This window comes from Eptatretus burgeri, chromosome 15 (assembly GCF_056783735.1).
Source record: "Eptatretus burgeri isolate ZD-2024b chromosome 15, Ebu_testis_v1, whole genome shotgun sequence".
Lineage (NCBI taxonomy): Eukaryota > Metazoa > Chordata > Myxini > Myxiniformes > Myxinidae > Eptatretus > Eptatretus burgeri.
Window position 1 is genome coordinate 57,879,035 of NC_140975.1, and position 20,372 is coordinate 57,899,406.

A 20,372-nucleotide genomic window follows, 5' to 3' on the forward strand; every position below is an offset into this window, starting at 1 on the left:
ATTTTGGGAACCGCGCCGAGTTTGCACGGCAGCGCGCGCGGGGTCCGTGCTGTGCGTCGCACGAGGCCGCCGCGTGCACGTCTACACGAGTGAAATCCGGTCCAGAAACGCACGCGGTGGATGTTAGCTGATCCCGCAGACAGACAGAAGCTAGGCTGGGATTAGGAATTTGGACCAGATGGGTTCTCCAGGCGAGCGGGTGTGTAAAGCTCCGACGAGCAGAGCACATGTGTTCGCGTGGGGAACCTCTCGAAACGCGAGGCTTTTTTTTGGGATACGCAGCGTGACGTCGTGGCTGCATGGTTGGAATCCGGCAGGAGGGAAATCCCTGCCAGATGGTACCGTCCGAGGAGGGACGAGGTGCGCAAAGCGCGAACAACTGCCATGACGTCACGGGGGAAGAGCGCAGGTAGTGAGTTGCCGCGCTGGTGCATGCAGAAAAAAATAAATAAAAAGCAAGCCTCGCTTCGGGTGAACAGGATTCCCTGGGCAGGGGTGGAAGACCCCCTTGTCTGAGGCACAGGAAGGAACTAGTTAGGGGGATGGGTTAGTGTTAGTTCGACCGGCTTCATAGGGCAGGGATAAGTCCTCATGGAGCCCATGGAATGGATTAGTTAGAGGGATTGCAGATGGGAAATGGATTTTTGAGGACAGTGACAGACTGAGTGTGTAGTGGGGAAGTAGCTTAGCTACGTAGAGTAAATGGAATGTGCATTGATGCAAGGGATGACGAGGGAGCACGAGTTAGTCAGGGAATTTAGTGAGAATGGCAGTGATCAGCGATGTGAGTTGAGAAATGGAAGGAAACATGATGAGTGAGTGAAGGCCAGCGGGCCTGAGTGTATGGAGTGAATGTGGTATGCATGGTGCGATGAGTGATTGGGGGAAGGCGTGATCCCCACCCAAGGGACCCCGGGGTCATTGTAAGGTGAGTTATTGGGTTAGTCAAATTGACAAAATGGAGGTCGTTTTGCTGTTGGTGCGAATGTAGTCTCGAAACCCATTTGGAAGGGTGCAGGAGCCCTGTCGACGGGCTGGGAGCGTGGCTGCGAACGGTGAGTATCGCTTAGTGGGTACCCCGGGCTAGTCGGCCGCGGTAGGCCAAGAGCCCATGGGGGGCCGGGATAGTGTAGTGGGCATGGGTGGGCCCGCATGATGCGGGGCCCGGGGCGCCATTGGCCACGTGGCCAGTGCATTGGGCACGGGCACCCGGGGAAGAGGCTCGGGTCGCCAGCCTGCCACGTGAGCATCGAGGGGGAGTAGCCAGGGAGGACACTCCCTAGTTTTTAGGGAGCTGGTAGGCTCGGAAACAGTTGCAGGGCCCGGGGGTGCCATAGTTGGAGAATCGGCAGAGGGTAGTTCCTGCCAAGGGAGCAACGCGTCCCAGCCACGAAACCGTGCGAGGTCACGAGGGAAAATTGGAGGGCATGGCCCAAATTTGTGAGGACACTAACACAGGCGACGGGAATCTTGATTGATATAACCAATACATTAAGCGAGAGGCACTTTTGGAAAGCCCCGGGGTAGTTTACGATTAATAAATGTTAGGGTAGATTGAGAAGTGTACCCCTCCGCACCATCCATCCCTTCGCTCTCGTTGTGGCCACTGAACTCACCATGGTAAAAACATCGCTGAGATCTGAGGTGGCCATTCTGAGGCTTTGTTGGGCCTCAACACAGGACACTAGCTCTCCCTTATTCGCCTCCAGGAAGGGAACGTAGGGGTTGGGAGTAGGCTGGGAGACATGGTAGGTTAGCCGGACAGAGACGATAAAGGGGGTTAGGGAGACGAAGTTATAGGGGAAATAAAAATAGAATAAAACAAAAAAAATAAGATGGGGCTAAATTATGTGTTATGCAAACTAAGGGAGTGGGTATGGACAGAGACAGGCAAAGGCGATAGGTTGGGAGGGAGACAGTAGGGTTGGTCCGAGCCCGCCTTCCGAGTGGCCAGCACCACTGCACTCCCTCCACAACAAGGCATGTGCCAGCCAGCTTCACCTGCCGGCCTGTTTTTACCACAAGGCCTGTGCCGGTCAGCTTCACCTGCCGGCCTGTTTTTACTACAAGGCCTGTGCCGGTCAGCTTCACCTGCCGACCTGTTTTTGTTACAAGGCCTGTGCCGGCCGGCTTCACCTGCCGGCCTGTTTTTGCTACAAGGCCTGTTTTTGCTACAAGGCCTGTGCCGGCGAGCTTCACCTGCCGGTCTGTTTTTGCTACAACGGCCTGTGCCGGCCTTGCCATGCCTTGCCTTGTCTGCCTGCCTTTGCCTTGACCCCATGCCTGCTAGCCCTTTGTTGCATTGGCCCCATTTCTCCATCACCATGTGCACCAGTATCATCGCGCAAGCTGCAGGGACTGCCCTGTAGGCAGCCGCACCACGGGACTGCATTGAGCAGCCCGTGCACCGTGTTTCCATCCACCCATCCATCCGCTCATTTTTGTTTGCTTGTGTCAGTACCATCCAGTGTTCTGCAGGGACTACCTTGCAGGCAGCCGCACACGGGGACTGCATTGGTGCAGCCCGTGCACCGTTTGTGTTCACTGCGCTCATTTCAAGGGGGAGGCCGAGGACTGCCTTCGTGCAGCCGGCCACATTCCCTGTCACCTGCATTTGTTTCATGAGCCAGAGACTGCGTGTGAGCAGCCTGGCTCCTTGCTTGAAGAATGGCCTGTGGGATGGTGCATAGCTGCCGGGTTGGGGCGAGTTGCCTTCAGCAGCTGAAGACATAAAAAGGTTTTGTGACAGACAACGGGGCCTTCTGAACAGGCCCCGAAGACATCCGACCTTCAGCTGCGGGGGCGTTCACCCTCACAAACTATGACTGACTTTGCTATGTGCCCTTTTTTCCCCCACAGAGTCCATCAGTCCTGAGCCATGGTTTAGTGCAAAATGTATAAGGATAACGTTAAGGAAAATTGTACATGACTTTTGGTCCCCCTACATGTGTGTCATAGCGCCGGCAATGTATTTAAGTCATCTGCATGAGTGGGTTTGTTTAGTTAGTTACTCAGCCCATAGGTTATTTATTTTTGGGACACGAATACACTAAATGTCGCACTCAGGGATCCGAGATAAAATGTACAAGGGGAAACTTACACATGATGGCAAACAAAAATTTGACGACTCTGTAAAAAGGGGAGGGAGTAGTGTTGCGGCTGTGGAAATTCGCAGAGCACCATATAGGTCCTTAGATCAGTTATGTCGATAAGTCTGTGTTCAGATAGATTTCCCCACCGATGTTTAACGGGCAATTATTCGTGTGCAGGGCTATGATCTTCAGTTAGCTGTTTTTTTTTTACCATCGTTATTTTGGACCAACCGCTTTACAACAACCACCACCACCAACATCGCTCTGACCAACTGCTTCACAACAACCACCTCCACCAACATCGCTCTGATCAACCGCTTCACAACCACCTTAACCACCACCCAACCACACCACTCTCACGACCACAACAAACGCCAGCCACACCACCCTCACGACCACCACAAACGCCAGCCACTCCACCATCAAGACCACCACACCACCACCGCATTTCCACCTCAGCACGGTTGAGAATCCTGGCATTCATCGGGGGAGAACGGACGACGGCCTCACCCCTCCCCCCCAACGACAAACACGTGCGGAAAAGAAAGCAACAATCGGTAAAAGGAGAAGGTAAATGAGAAACCCCGATTCGGCGAGGAAAACGCCCTGCTTCTGGAAGCTTCGCGACCGTGCTAGAAGGGAGGGGGCGAAAGGGGGGGGAGGCGAGGCTCCGTGGATATAAAAGGGCGCGCTGAACGCGCGGTCTGAGTCGGTCGGTCGGTCTCTCTCTAAGTCGGCACTGGAGGTTGTGGAGGTGTGTGGAAAGGAGAGAAGGGTGTCGTATCGGAGTGGTGGGTAGTGAGTGGAGCCGCGGTAGGGGCCTGGAGAGAGAGCGGAGCACAGCCGAGCCAAGGCGCACGGCCTGCCGAGCCATGCCTTACCGTGGGTCGTGGAGACGGGACGTCGCGGGTCGCCCCAGCGAGGTGAAGGTAGCCAGCTCGGTCTCACGGAGCCTTTGCGGTCTACACGGCTCCGTGTTATAAAGACCCCAAGGGGTCCAGTCTACCTCTCGTCTATCCTGGGGTTTTTCCTTGCTTTTGCATCAACGTTGTGGCACCATGTCCGTAAGTAGAACTGCCGATAAGTGACTGTACATAATAAATAGATGGTCGTAGCTTTTTATCTTGCTCGTGTTTTGTCCCTTACCCGCATTTGCTTTACATAACTGCATACGTGTTTTGCATTGAGTGCATACATGATTGCATATGTGCATTGATTGATACATGACTGCATATGTGTTGTGTGTGAAATAAATGTGCTTGTTTAAATGTTAATCCGTTTGTTGTGTCCTCTTTCCCTAATTGAACTGCCATATTGCACTCGGAATATAGTTGGTTTTTGAATAGCCGTTAAAGTGATCGGGTCCAACGGGGCTCGCAATAACACCCCGTTGGTTATCCCAAAACAAAGCAAGCTGCTTAAGCGGCTCGTTTCGCAGCGGCCCCATTGAGATACAGTCTCTCGGTAGTCTGCCCGCGCGAATAATTAGGTATATCGACAATTTGGCGATTGACCCTGTCGCGCGCGGGTAGAATATTGACTAGGCTGTGGTGTGCTTAAAAACACACCCGTGGCTGGTTCCCGGCGTTGATCCGGAAAGCCGCAACTGGATTGTCCGTTCAGTGGGCGAAGCGGCCGCTATTAGCTAAACGCGGTCGTTTGCATGCCGGCGGGCGAGAATGTACAACAATATATTGACTGCTTTTGAGGTTTGCACGTGGTACATGCTTGGGAGCCTCATTGGTACGCATTGCTGTCTACGCTATCGCTGATGATTCGCCAATAAGCGATGAAACCGGTCTGGTTGCTGAGGGGTTGTGTAGCATTGGGATTCTCATGTGCGTACAATGTGTGAATGTCTTTATAGTTGTGGAAGAACTCTGGGAAGGGTTCGAAACAGCAATGCGCTTACCTTGTGTAAGCCTTCTTGGGTTGCTTTTTGCAGCTTCTTCAGCCCGAGGTGTGTGGGAGGTGTAAAGTCATGTATATGTATGTATATATATATATATATATATATATATATATATATATATATATATATATATATATATATATATATATATATATATATCTTCTTTTTTCGGCTGCTTCCGTTAGGGGTCGCCACAGCGGATCATCCGTATGATCCGCATAGTGATTTGGCACATGTTTTACGCCGTATGCCCTTCCTGACGCAACCCTGGTCGCCTCTTACGACACAGGGATAATATATATATATATATATATATATATATATATATATATATATATATATATATATATATATATATATATATATATATATATATATATATATATATATATATATATATATATATATATATACACAATTTCTGTTAACGTCAGCATGTAATTTGACGTATCTCCTCCAAAACTGCCGGACGGATTGTCGCCACTTTTGGCATGCGGGTGCTCTGTGGTCTAATGAACAGCATGGGCCATGTGAGATCACGCCAGACGGACACGTTTGGGAATTTTGGGCGATTTTCTAATTTTTACGTTCGTTTGCATGGCAACGTGTGATGTCACCGCTGAGAGGCGTAATTCCATCATGACATCATCGGTTATTCGTTGACGTCATTACATCTGTCGTCGACAGACCGTCACCACCGAGAGGCATAATGCCACTCCGAAAAAACAGCGTCTGCAATGTAAAACCCTCTTCTGCACATGCTGACTACCTCAGAAGGTGAATTTGACACAAAAAAATGTAACAAGAAACATTGTATATTAAGTAAAGATTTATTTTTTAAAAATATTATTTCCGTTAACGTGTGCGCGTAATTTGACGTTTCTCAACCGCCATCGTTACCTGTGTTGTGTCTTGCGTGTGTGATCTTCAAATTAAAGCGTCCAAGCAGTGTTCGATTGTTGGATGTGCGCCAAAAAGTGCCGTTCATTGAAATTTGCATTCTGATTCTCGGTCACCCTCCACTGCTCCTGTTCAGTCTTGGGCTAGGCCTATATCATGTTAAACTTGCCCCATCAGACACCAACCTTCCAGTCACACTACAGAGGATGCAATTTACAGTCAGACTCGCATACTCTATGACCATAAACAAATCCCAGGGCCAAGCATTTGACAAACTCGGAATATACCTCCCAGCCCCTGTGTTGTCCCATGGCCAACTATATGTTGCATTTTCACATGCAAGAGGTTACTCCTATATATCTGTCAAAGTGGACAATAATTCCTCACAAGGACTATTCAGCAACAAGCCACTCACCCAAAATGTCACCTACAGGGAGGTCCTTTAGAAAACTAAGGACAGGTAATCATAGTGTCTCACATCCCTAATGACACCCTCCCCAGCTTCCCATCAATATATTAATACTGAAGGACCAATTTTGTGCTCCTCCAAGCGGTCGCGTCACGTTTTTCTCGGAACTGTGACCTGGACTGAAAGAAACTTCACACCTGTAAGAGTGCATCGCACATAGTGGCAATAGTCAAACTTCAACTCTGAAGCAGAATAAACACTTTTCGTTTTACATGGCGACGTGTGACGTCACCGCTGAGAGATGTAAGGACGTCATGACATCATCGGTCATTCGCTGACTTCATTACGTCTGCCGTCGACAGACCGTCACCGCTGAGAGGTGTAATTCCACTCCTCGAAAATAGCGTCTGCAATGTAAAACCTTCTTCTGCACATGCTGACTACCTCAGAATGTGAATTTGACAAACAAAAAAAATGTAACAAGAAACATTGTATCTATATATTAATACTGAAGGACCAATTTTGTGCTCCACCTAGCGGTCGCGTCACGTTTTTCTCGGTACTGTGACCTGAGAAGTTTTGACACGGTGTTTGTATGTCAAAGTAGACACGTGCACAAATCAGGGGACTTCTTCACAAGGAGTAGTGTACACCAAAAATGTCGTGTACAAGGACGTTTTGTAGGCCTCATTAGGTAAGGCCATGGAATACATCGACTTGGATCCGGCTCTTACAAGAGAGGCCACTGGTTGTCATATTGGGCTCATGGAACGGAATCCGTCTGTGAAGGGGTTTCGGTTAGAATCAACTATTATGCCTCATCCACCTTTTGCCACCCATTCAACTCCGTGCGGAGTATGGGTATATGCTAATATATATATATATATATATATATATATATATATATATATATATATATATATATATATATGCAGTAATCCCCCGTTTCCCGCGGGGGTTACGTTCCAAACCTCCCCACGCTAAGTGAAAATCCGCGATGAATGGATGCCTCCCCCCCCCCCCCAAAAAAAATAAAAATAATAAAAAAAACGACTCGTCTGGTCTGGTTGGTTTGGGAGTGATCGGGTTTGAGGTGCCTGAGATCGACTCGTCTGGGCTGGTCTGGTCGGTTTGGCAGTGATTGGGTTTGAGGTGCTGGAGATCGACTCGTCTGGTCTGGTCGGTTTTGAGTTGCTGGGTACGAGCAGTGCTCGTCCAACGGCGGCAAACCTTTTTCCTTCCCGAAGCATATCGAGAACCTTAACCTTCTCCTGGAGTGTCAGGACCTTCCTCTGGCACTTCGGTTCCTTGTCAGAAGCCTTAGAAGATGCAGGGTGTTTGGGCGGCATCGTGGGGCTTGGAGAAAAAACGGAGAAAATATTCGAAGTTCACAAGCGAAACTTTGTCTCGTGCGTTGTGTGACTGGTCGAGCACCACACGTTATAATTTATTGCTTATATAATTTATATATTATTACCGCGATGAACCGGGGAATCCGCAGAAAAAATTAATTACGTTCCAAGGGAAAACCCGCGATGAACCGGGGGAGCGATAGGTGAACCGTGATAAAGCAGGGGTTGACTGTATGTATGTATGTATGTATGTATGTATGTATGTATGTATGTATGTATGTATGTATGTATGTATGTATGTATGTATGTATATATATATATATATATATATATATATATATATATATATATATATATATATTGTAAACACACAATAAAACTTCCTCCATCGCATGGGATACATTCTGGGATAACCTTGTGTTGGAGGAATTAATAAATGTATGGGGAAATTGGAGATAGGTTCCAGGCTCCCCCAAAAAACTGACCCTAAAACAGCTTTTCTTGCTTTTTTTTTTTGTTAAACATGTTTCTTTGTATGGAATGGGGTCGCATTGTTAAATATACATTAAAATAAGTGTTTGCATCATAATAGTCCTGTATTATTGCAAAATAACACCTTATTGCAAGGTGGTTGTTGATTTGCAGCTGGATGGTGTTGAAGCCCTGGTGGGTAGCGCTTGAAGCCCTGGGGGGTGGCGCTTGAAGCCCTGGGGGGTGGCGCTTGAAGCCCTGGGGGGTGGCGCTTGAAGCCCTGGGGGGGTGGCGCTTGAAGCCCTGGGGGGGTGGCGCTTGAAGCCCTGGGGGGTGGCGCTTGAAGCCCTGGGGGTGGCGCTTGAAGCCCTGGGGGGTGGCGCTTGAAGCCCTGGGGGTGGCGCTGAAGCCCTGGGGGGTGGCGCTTGAAGCCCTGGGGGGTGGCGCTTGAAGCCCTGGGGGTGGCGCTGAAGCCCTGGGGGGTGGCGCTTGAAGCCCTGGGGGGTGGCGCTTGAAGCCCTGGGGGGTGGCGCTTGAAGCCCTGGGGGGTGGCGCTTGAAGCCCTGGGGGGTGGCGCTTGAAGCCCTGGGGGGTGGCGCTTGAAGCCCTGGGGGGTGGCGCTTGAAGCCCTGGGGGTGGCGCTTGAAGCCCTGGGGGTGGCGCTTGAAGCCCTGGGGGGTGGCGCTTGAAGCCCTGGGGGGTGGCGCTTGAAGCCCTGGGGGTGGCGCTTGAAGCCCTGGGGGGTGGCGCTTGAAGCCCTGGGGGGTGGCGCTTGAAGCCCTGGGGGGTGGCGCTTGAAGCCCTGGGGGTGGCGCTTGAAGCCCTGGGGGGGGTGGCGCTTGAAGCCCTGGGGGGGGTGGCGCTTGAAGCCCTGGGGGGGTGGCGCTTGAAGCCCTGGGGGGTGGCGCTTGAAGCGCTGGTGGAAGGGATTGAATTGCTGCTGGTGGCTGTTGAAGTAGACCTAAATAATTGTGTTGTGGGCACTTGCTTTGCCTGCTGTTTTAACTCCCTGTGAATTTCTGTGTTGGGATTTAAAGCTGACTGTATGGCCCACTTGAACTTCAAAGTTCTACAATTTATATAAATTCAACCTACGATTGTGCTCATGGCAAGTGGTGACTTGCATCATCCTATGTACAAATTGAATATAAAATTAACGCCTGGTCTTTTTAGCCTTATATTTAGCCAAAGGTCAAGTTAAGTCCAGTACAGTAACAAGGAATCAGAATAATAAAAAATCTTTGGCAAAAACACCAGCCACGATCGCGTAAATGCGAAACACCTTGCGTTGGGGAGGTTTTGACGCATTTAATTCAGCGTGTAAATTTGAAACACCGCTCGAGGAAGCTTTACTCTATATATGTGTGTGTATGTGTGTATGTGTGTATGTGTGTATGTGTGTATGTGTGTATGTGTGTATGTGTGTATGTGTGTATGTGTGTATGTGTGTGTGTGTGTGTGTGTGTGTGTGTGTGTGTGTGTGTGTGTGTGTGTGTGTGTGTGTGTGTGTGTATGTATGTGTGTATGTGTGTATGTGTGTATGTGTGTGTGTGTGCGCGTGCGCGTGCGTGCGTGCGTGCGCGTGGTCATGAACCACTTAACAACGGGGATATGTTCTAAGAATGGTGTCGTTAAGCGATGTCGTCATTGTGCGAACATCATAGAGTGTACTTACACAAACCTTGATGGTATTGCCTACTACACACCTTGGCTATATGGTATAGCCTATTGCTCCTCAGATACAAACCTGTACAGCATGTTACAGCACTGAATACTGTAGGCAATTGTAACACACATCTAAGATAGACGGAAGACGCGTTAGTTTTACCTTTGTGCTGTTCATGACGGTCATGTGTGTTGTTAGCGGCTGCTTACAATCTCGTCTCGCATCGATTATAGAAAGGTGAATAAATAGTGTTTGGATTTTATAAATAATCATTGCATCGATGTTATCATTTACAAATGAAGAAACTAGCTCCTGTCAGTTGTGCGATATATTTTCGGAACAGTGCGAATGTTTTAGCAACATAAAAAAACATAACTGAAATGCAATTTGAGTTTTCATTTTGACTGTAATGACGACGATTTATTCGCGGAATTCTTTAATTCAAAGGTAATTTACTTGCTAGAAGGTAAACGTGCAGAAAACGGGTCAAATAGGGTGAAAATAGGGGTGTTTTCAGATGTTAGGTCAACATTGGGTCAGTTTGAATGCTGATTTTCTTGAATCCCGATTTAGCGCGACCCCACTTTTTTAATGATGACATTTTATGGACCTCAACGATCGCATTATAACGGGGCCACACTGTAGTTGTTTATCATCGTTATCAAGTATTATGTACTGTACATAATTGAATGTGCTATACTGTAATTTTATACGACTGACAGCGCCACGACGGCCACATCATAAAGCGATAGGAATTTTTCAGCTCCATTATCTTATGGGACCACCATCGTATATAAATGCGGTGCGTCGTTGACCAAAACGTCGTAATGTGGTGCATGTCCAGTATGTGTATTATATATATATATATATATATATATATATATATATATATATATATATATATATATATATATATATATATATATATATATATATATATATATATATATATATATATATATATATACATATATATACATATACATATATATATATATATATATATATATATATATATATATATATATATATATATATATATATATATATACATACATATATATATACATATATATATATATATATATATATATACATATATATATATATATATATATATATATATATATATACATATATACATACAGTCGTGGCCAAAAATGTTGGCACCCTTACACTTTTTTCAAATAATGCATAATTTTTCCAGAACGTTGATGAAATTAAAAATCTTTTGGTATCCACATATTTTTTTTTTTTCTTTGGTTTGCAGTGGAACAAAACAACAAAAACTGAAAAATACTAAATCTTAGCTTATTCCACACAGAAATCCTAACAATATTATTGGCACCTTTTTGAAGTTGTAAGACAATTAGATTTCAAACAGGTGATTCTCCTCTACTTTTGAGTTGAACTCACCTGTGGTGAGTTGCAAGTGCCTGCAATATTAAAAAAAAACAATCACTCATTCAACAAGTTTGAATAGAGAAAAGGAGTCATTCTACTGTTTTGTGTCACTGTGTACTGCAAGGGGCATGGAGAAAAGGAAATCCAGACAATTGTCTGAGGAGGTCAGACACAAGATTGTAGCCAAGCATGGACAATCTCAAGGCTACAGGTCCATCTCCAGAGACCTTGATGTTCCGATGCCCACCGTACACAATGTTATCAGGAAGTTTAAGGCCCGTGGCACTGTGGCCAACCTCCCTGGACATGGCTGCAAGAGAAAACTTGATCGAAGATTGCAGTGAAGTATTGTTCGAATGGTGGAGAAAGCACCTCGATCAACTGCCAAACAGATTCAAGCTGACCTTCAGAGACAAGGTACAACAGTTTCAACTCACACCATCTGTCGCCAACTCATTCAAAGGGGGTTCTATGGTAATGGACCTAGGATGACCCCACTGCTGAGAGACATAAGAAAGCCTAACTGGAGTTTGCCAAAACTCTCCTGAACAAGCCAAGATCCTTCTGGGACAGATGAGACCAAATTAGAGCTTTTTGGTGAATAAAATCATCTCTGTTTTCACAAAACAAAATGAAACCTTCAAAGAAAAGAACACCTTCCCAACAGTCAAACATGGAGGAGGCTCAGTGACGTTTTAGGGTTGCTGTGATTCCTCCAGCAGTGGGTGCCTTGAATGTGTGCATGGCATCATGAAATAAGAAGATTACCAAGGAGGCATGTTGCAGCACAATATTTAACCCAAGTGTTAGAAAGCTGAGTCTCCGCCAAAGGTTATGCAGCAGGCCAATGACCCGAAACACTTCAAAAAGCACCCAGCAATGGTGCAAGACAAAACACTGGGCTGTTCTGAAGTGGCCAGCAATGAGTCCAGCTCTAAATCCCATTGAACACCTGTAGGGAGATCTGAAAACAGCAGTTGGGAGAAGGCACCCTTCAAATCTGGGAGAACTGAAGCAGTTTGTACAAGAAGTGTGGGACAAACTGACAGTAGAGAGGTGAAGGAAGCTCATTCATGGCTAAAGGAAGTGCTTGACTGCAGTTATTTTGTCCAAAGGCAATGCTACCAAATATCAAGTCGAGGGTGCCAATAATTTTGTCAATGTCATTTCTTTTTATTTTCTGATTTAAAAGGATATATTGAGTTCTAAATAAAAAACAAAGGTTCTGTAATATTAACAGTGAAGTGAAGAATTGTGTAGAGAAATGCTTTTGTCAATTTCAACATATTTTTTGAGAAAATTGTGAGTTAATCGAAAAAAGTGCAAGGGTGCCAATATTTTTGGGTGGGTAGGTAGGAAGGTATCCATGTATCATGTATGTATGAATGTATGTGCCTGGTGCTGGCTTAATGGTGAGCATGGTGGGTTTGGGATCCTCGGATCCCGAGTTCAAATCCTGCTCAACTGATGAATTAATACCAGGTGGGGTTGACTCTGCCTGTCATCCATCCAAGGTTGGCAAAATGAGTGCCAGCTTGCTGGTATCCTGTGTCGGACCCACCCAGGATTGTGTCCAATAGCCAAGGAGACTGCATCGGCAGCAACCAACGCTCTGCACAGAGTATGGATATATATATATATATATATATATATATATATATATATACATATATATATATACATACATATATATACATACATACATATATATACATACATAGGTATTTCTAAATAAGAGCTGATGACCATTGTAGAAAAGCTCCCACTGACCAAACAAACATTCAAAACTATTTCCAGGAGAGTCACTCATTCCATAGATTATCTGAAATAATTTTTTCAGTACAGTTCAAGGGAATTGGGACAACTTGGAGCAATGACATCCTTCAGGAGCACATACATGTATATTGTCCACAGGACATAGAGATCCGCAATGTGAAATGCGCATGGTGTTGACACATACATTATCAGGTCTGCCGTCAGTTATCAACCTTTTCTTCCCGAAATATCCGAACTATGCATGGTGGGGGACTTTATTTCTCGACAAACTGCATTATCTCGATCCCAATTCCAAAATGCAGAGAGGTCATAGATCTTCAAATCTTTTCCATTCACAACACTTGCAGACACTTTGTTCAAAATCACAATGACATGAGCTTGGAGCAGACTGAACAGAGAAGTAGTCTACCCAATGAAAGGAGTCATTACTCTTTGGAACTCGGAAAGTGCTTTCCGCCACTCGTCCATCCCCACTGCCCAGAGAGGGTCTTTTTGTTCTGTCTCAGAATCACAGGGTCTTTTTTGGATGGAAGTGGGAGAGCAGAGTGCAATGCAGCTTTGCTCATGGTGAGTCTTGTAGGACAAAAATGAGCACATACTCGTAGATGCCTTGGCAAATGGCAGTGATCCCCTGCTTCAACCACTGAGGACCAATTGAATATTGTCTCAGAGGAGACAAAAACATTCCTGCTTCAGAAGCTTTCCAGTATGAACAGCACCACAAATGAGGAAGAATGCACTCGTGATAGTGGCCAATTTCTAGAAACTGTTCTGAAGACAAAGGTAGCTGCTTGCACTGTGGAGAACACCAAGAAGCAACTCCAGTGTTACAGAATTGCAAGAGGATACATGAGGAGTCAGGAATGTACTTGGAAGGATTATCCTCGTGGCTTCACAATGAATTGCTGGGAAACATCCTTTCCTTCCCCATCACCAAGATCTCACTCTTCTTGACCCACAGCTACAAGTCATCATGCAGATTAATAGATCCACATTAATAAGAACATTGAAATCAATGCAAGCAGAGCTGGTCACAAGTGCAAGTCGTCCTCTAATTCACACGACTGAGGTAAACGGCAGTCTGTTGCTGCATACTCTTCTGCCCTCCACATATGGCAAAGGAACTGTAAAAGTTCATAATTGAAAAAAGCTGGACTTGCTAGTCGGTAAAGCTGACGTTTCAGCGAGTGGCCAGTCCCCTTGGTCACGACAGGTGTTGAAGTGAAGAAGAAGTTTGAGAATCACCACGGGACATCTGCTAGTGGTAGGGCAAGTTGATGTGTCGACCAATCCAAGCGTCAATGATGGTTGCAGACAGTGTGGAAGAGATGTTGGAGCCTCGTTCCACGTACGGGACAGATGAAATCACAAACCACCCGTTTTATTGAAACTTGGCTATTCAGTTCTTTCCCAAATAGGTTCCTTTACATCTCCAGCGAACCACTTTTTCTCTGTCCAAGATGACCACTTGACTTATCAAAGCTGTCACCATGCAGGTTCAAGCTCGTAGGTGCAGCAGAGTTCAAAGCATGTACGTCGGCTTCACCGACTTGTAAGTCCACGCATTGCAATAACGGATAATGTTATTATCCTTATTCAAACGTGCAAGTCAATATACCTCCAGCTGCAGAATTCAAAACACCTCACCGCACTGGAAAACGTGGGTACAGGAATACTGAATTGGGGTGGGGACTTGGAATACCCTCTCCCACCTTTAGTGGCGGTACACAACACGCATTTACATAGAGAATTTGCTCGCCACCCCCCCACCCACCCCTCCCCGACCCACCCCCAAACTAGCCTCCCCCAAGATCACCGACAGAGATAAAAACACCCCTATGCACTAATTGGGGTCATGCAGATCTTATGTAGTATGTGTGGATGTAATCAGACAAAAACTGAAGTAGTAGTAGCGCGACAAACAAACAAACATGCAAACAAGCACGGGACGGTGAATTACAGTAAAAGGATGCAGAAAAGGAAAAACAGGAGCAGCAGGGGGGAACAATAAATTAAAATATGGGGGGGGAAGAGGAGAAAATAGTGGGAGGGGGAGACGAGGGGCAAGGACGAATGGGGGTGGAGACGAGGGGCAAGGACGAATGGGGGTGGAGACGAGGGGCAAGGACGAATGGGGGTGGAGACGAGGGGCAAGGACGAATGGGGGTGGAGACGAGGGGCAAGGACGAATGGGGGTGGAGACGAGGGGCAAGGACGAATGGGGGTGGAGACGAGGGGCAAGGACGAATGGGGGTGGAGACGAGGGGCAAGGACGAATGGGGGTGGAGACGAGGGGCAAGGACGAATGGGGGTGGAGACGAGGGGCAAGGACGAATGGGGGTGGAGACGAGGGGCAAGGACGAATGGGGGTGGAGACGAGGGGCAAGGACGAATGGGGGTGGAGACGAGGGGCAAGGACGAATGGGGGTGGAGACGAGGGGCAAGGACGAATGGGGGTGGAGACGAGGGGCAAGGACGAATGGGGGTGGAGACGAGGGGCAAGGACGAATGGGGGTGGAGACGAGGGGCAAGGACGAATGGGGGTGGAGACGAGGGGCAAGGACGAATGGGGGTGGAGACGAGGGGCAAGGACGAATGGGGGTGGAGACGAGGGGCAAGGACGAATGGGGGTGGAGACGAGGGGCAAGGACGAATGGGGGTGGAGACGAGGGGCAAGGACGAATGGGGGTGGAGACGAGGGGCAAGGACGAATGGGGGTGGAGACGAGGGGCAAGGACGAATGGGGGTGGAGACGAGGGGCAAGGACGAATGGGGGTGGAGACGAGGGGCAAGGACGAATGGGGGTGGAGACGAGGGGCAAGGACGAATGGGGGTGGAGACGAGGGGCAAGGACGAATGGGGGTGGAGACGAGGGGCAAGGACGAATGGGGGTGGAGACGAGGGGCAAGGACGAATGGGGGTGGAGACGAGGGGCAAGGACGAATGGGGGTGGAGACGAGGGGCAAGGACGAATGGGGGTGGAGACGAGGGGCAAGGACGAATGGGGGTGGAGACGAGGGGCAAGGACGAATGGGGGTGGAGACGAGGGGCAAGGACGAATGGGGGTGGAGACGAGGGGCAAGGACGAATGGGGGTGGAGACGAGGGGCAAGGACGAATGGGGGTGGAGACGAGGGCAAGGACGAATGGGGGTGGAGACGAGGGCAAGGACGAATGGGGTGGAGACGAGGGGAACGACGAATGGGGGTGGAGACGAGGGGAACGACGAATGGGGGTGGAGACGAGGGGAACGACGAATGGGGGTGGAGACGAGGGGAACGACGAATGGGGGTGGAGACGAGGGGAACGACGAATGGGGGTGGAGACGAGGGGAACGACGAATGGGGGTGGAGACGAGGGGAACGACGAATGGGGGTGGAGACGAGGGGAACGACGAATGGGGGTGGAGACGAGGGGAACGACGAATGGGGGTGGAGACGAGGGGAACGGCGAATGGGGTTGGAGACGAGGGGAACGACGAATGTGGGTGGAGACGAGGGGAACGACGAATGTGGGTGGAGACGAGGGGAACGACGAATGTGGGTGGAGACGAGGGGAACGACGAATGTGGGTGGAGACGAGGGGAACGACGAATGGGGGTGGAGACGAGGGGAACGAAGAATGGGGGTGGAGACGAGGGGAACGACGAATGGGGGTGGAGACGAGGGGAACGACGAATGGGGGTGGAGACGAGGGGAGGAACTAATGGGGGTGGAGACGAGGGGAGGGACTAATGGGGGTGGGAGGGAAAGAAGAATTAAAAAGGGTGGGAGAGCAATGAAAAAGGCACCAGATAAAGAATGACAAGAGGGGCGGGGGGGGGGGGGAGAAAAATGCAAGTTTTGAAAGAGACGGGGGAAATACGAGCAATAAATGAAGGAATAGAACAGATGAATAACAAGGAAGAGAAGAAACGAAGAGGAAGAAGAAAAAAAAACTCAGGGAGATCGTGAGAAGATCTGAGAAAGCGGTGGTGGTCCTACTAAATATGTTAATTTATCGTTCACGAATTGGAAACAACAACGTGCACATGGTGGTGGTGCTTCATGGGAGCAGAACATCCCACAGAAGACTTCCCACGGAATGTTTCGTCGCCACCGATCAACAAATCATCGGTTCAGTTCGTTTAACGAGCCTCCAATTCGAGGAAGAAAAACAAACAACGATCAGGTAAAACGTGCTCCCTTCACTTGTGCATCCCGAGAGTCCATGACCAGACTTGGGGATCCTCCTGGGTTTGAAGACCATTGTTACTCGATCGAACATAAGTACCCGCAACCCAAGCCAAGCCATTCACACGGCCGTACGTACGTGCTCGGAATCCCGCTCTGCCAGCGACGGCCGGTTGGACATCTTGGTGATTTCGAGTTGAAGGAATAAGAGGAGGAAGAAGAAGAAGACGTAAAGGGCGGGAGGCGAGAGATGACACTTCGCTCCCCGATGTCGAACCTTCCGATCTCCCCTCCAACCCCAACCTCAGTTGGAGTGTCCGTCCATCAGGGCGCGCCTCCCAAACGCCCGGGGCCCGGTACCGCCGCGGTCCGAGGCATCGTGCAGAGAAAGACCCCGCGGTGGCATCAAATGATGGCAATTCCACCGGCGGGGGACGTGTCTGACAGGACTGAGGACGAAACTGCTGCAGTAAATCTTCCGAGCTTTTTTTTTTTTTTTACACGGGTTGCAATGATCCCAAATCGATGCGAACGACGCCGGCGCTCACACAGCCCCGCGCCGATGCCCTCATCCCGGGAAAGCCGTACCCGACAACCAGACAACCCGCCTCCGCCCGTTCACAATGGCGGCCGCGGCCCGTCCGCGTCGGGAGGAGCTGACTATGACGTCATGCAGCAACCCGCTTCCCATTGGTGAATTCATACTTCCTCTTCTTCTTCTTCTTCGTCTTCTTCTTCCATCGAATGCAAGAGAGAGGGAGTACCGTCTCGTGAGAAGATTTCACGAGCACCGTTCGTGGAATTCGGGCCCGACGAGCTTGGAACTGATACTTTGTGGAGAAATTAAATAAATAATAACATTCCGGGATTATCCTTCACACGAAACACTTTCGCCGTTTGCTCGCTGACGGGTACATTTACAAACAAAATGACAAAAGTTTTTTTTTCTTTACAAGTAAAAATTATTTTAATAATTTGAAAAAAAAAAATTTTTTTTTAATTAAAAATAATTGTTTTTTTTCCACACGGTTCGCAATAGTAAAATCGATTATTGATATTTCTGCATTTGAAAGATGACCCGCGGACACGTGTCGTCCATCATCCGAAGCAGACACGTAGACAAAAACACCTGTAGACAAAAAATACTGCCCTGTACAACGTTGAAATCGGTCTCCGAGCACCTGAGTTGTATTAATCAAGTTAATTTGAATATTTAACCCCCTCCTGCCCCCGCGATCCCTACACTAACCTCATGACCTCAATTCTCACGTCTCACCTGCGTCCCCCTCCCTACCTGAACCCGCAAGTGATCAACTTCGTTTGATTTTTCTTCACTGGCCTCTGATGACGTCATCGACGTCAATTCCGACCCCAGATTTGATCCACCATTTGAACGCAACAATTTCCTCCGTTCAAAATGAACGACTGATCAGATCTTTCATTCTTTGCGCATTGAGCCCAATCCACAACATCGTTCAAAAACTGACAAATTCACCTGCACTCATTCATCACTCTCTCTTCCCACCTGTGGAATGAACTTCTACATCCCCTTCACTTTCATTCCTCCCCTGCAGGTCTTCAAGACAGCTGTTCATCACCAACTCAGATCATCCCCAATTCAAAACCATGATCTTTTCTACCCTCGTTAACCCTATACCCCGATCCCTCCTCAATCCAAACTTGGGAGTTTCCTTTTGCATCCATCTTGTCCACCACATGCGTTCTCTCCTGCTCCTCATTCCTGCCATGATCTGTTTTAATTTAATTCGTTCTGGGCTTTGTTTGTGAGGTTGTTGTCACATACAGTCCTCGTGCCACGAAAACATCGGACGCGTGCGTTATCAGCTACGATGGAGGAAGATAAGAGATGGTGGTGAACAGCTGTTTTGAAGACCTGGAGGGAAGTGTGCTTCATGGTTAGGGTGGTGGGCTTGGGATCCTAAGATCATTGGATCCTTAGTTCAAAGCCTGCTTGATGTTGAATTAATACCAGGTGGGGTTTATCCTCAGTCTGTCATCCTTCCAAGGTCAGAAAAATGAGTACCAGCTTGCTGGGATGATTGAGCCATTCAAGTATCCTGTGTCAGAGTGGCGACCCATCGAGGATTGTGCCCAATAGCCCAGGAGACTGCTGCGGTAGCACCGACGCTCTGTGCAGAGTATGGTCCCGATGGCTGGGTAAGATTACATCGCAATGAATAACAAACTATCAATCTCCATGAAAGAAGAAAGTTTGGATGAAAAGATGCTTAAACAGATGGAATTAGAGACAGTTTCAGTTAAATATTTCAGGAATTGCTGTTAAAAGAGCGAAAAGACATCACAAGCTATGTTTGAATGCCTCTCCTGACGTTTTCGATTCCCCTTGAGAAAATGGCAAAGCCTGCATCGAGGAGTGGGATACCATTGGAGATTCAAACGCACCTGGATGGCTCAAAACAACTCTTGAGTTTCTGGCAGATGCTCTGCTCCACTCCAATTGGCTCAAAACTGATGGATGCGATGATGAAAATATCAAACTAGATCCATGACAGCTGTCATTCAAGGAATTGGTAATTATATTCCCACATTATCCTTCTTACCAATCATTTATAACCGATGGATGCAAATGTCAATGATGTCGCTGCAATTGAACAAAAGTATATATGCTCGTATTTAAAGAAAAAAATTGCTCCGTGGGTAACTGACTGCTATTTCCTCAATAGGTGAGGTGAAAATGAGGGATAAGGGGGAAGGGGCCATGCCCCCTCCCCTTCCTGAAGTGGAACGGCTATGGGGAGCACAACTTAAGTGAACAGCATGGTACTTATGTTTCACGAAAAGTTTGGTCTACATGTGACCATCGGTTTCTGAAAAGATTTTTAAATAAATTGCCTGAATTAGAGGTGAAATCCCTCTTTTAGGGGGACGATCCTGATGGGGAGCACAACCCCGTAAGAACTTACTGTTCTGATGTATCGTACCAAATATGGTCCACATCTGTCAAGTAGTTTATAAGCAAAATGTTTTGGTGAATTTGAGGGATTCAGGGAAGAGAAGCCGTGGCCCCTTTTCCAGAGGAGATACGGCCATCAGAGCACAATTTAAGGTTTGGGGATGGTCCCAATGCCTTGTGGCAAGTTTGGGCTGGATCTGTCTGGCAGAGAAGATTTTTGAATAAAATACCAATATTTGTGGGCAAAACCTCCCTTTAAATGGGCAGATCCAGATGGGGAGCAC

At 47.8% G+C, this 20,372-nt stretch overlaps 1 protein-coding gene across 1 annotated transcript in view; it reads right to left on the bottom strand.

Moving 5' to 3' along the window:
* LOC147012259 (MAP/microtubule affinity-regulating kinase 3-like) overlaps window positions 1-17,818 on the bottom strand; it is a 185,236-nt gene extending 167,418 nt beyond the window's left edge. The window contains exon 1 of the mRNA XM_085856141.1: window positions 17,293-17,818. Coding sequence (XP_085712267.1) covers window positions 17,293-17,334 — 42 coding nt within the window. The 5' untranslated portion in view covers window positions 17,335-17,818. The remainder of the gene's footprint in view (window positions 1-17,292) is intronic.
* Window positions 17,819-20,372: the final 2,554 nt, after the last annotated feature.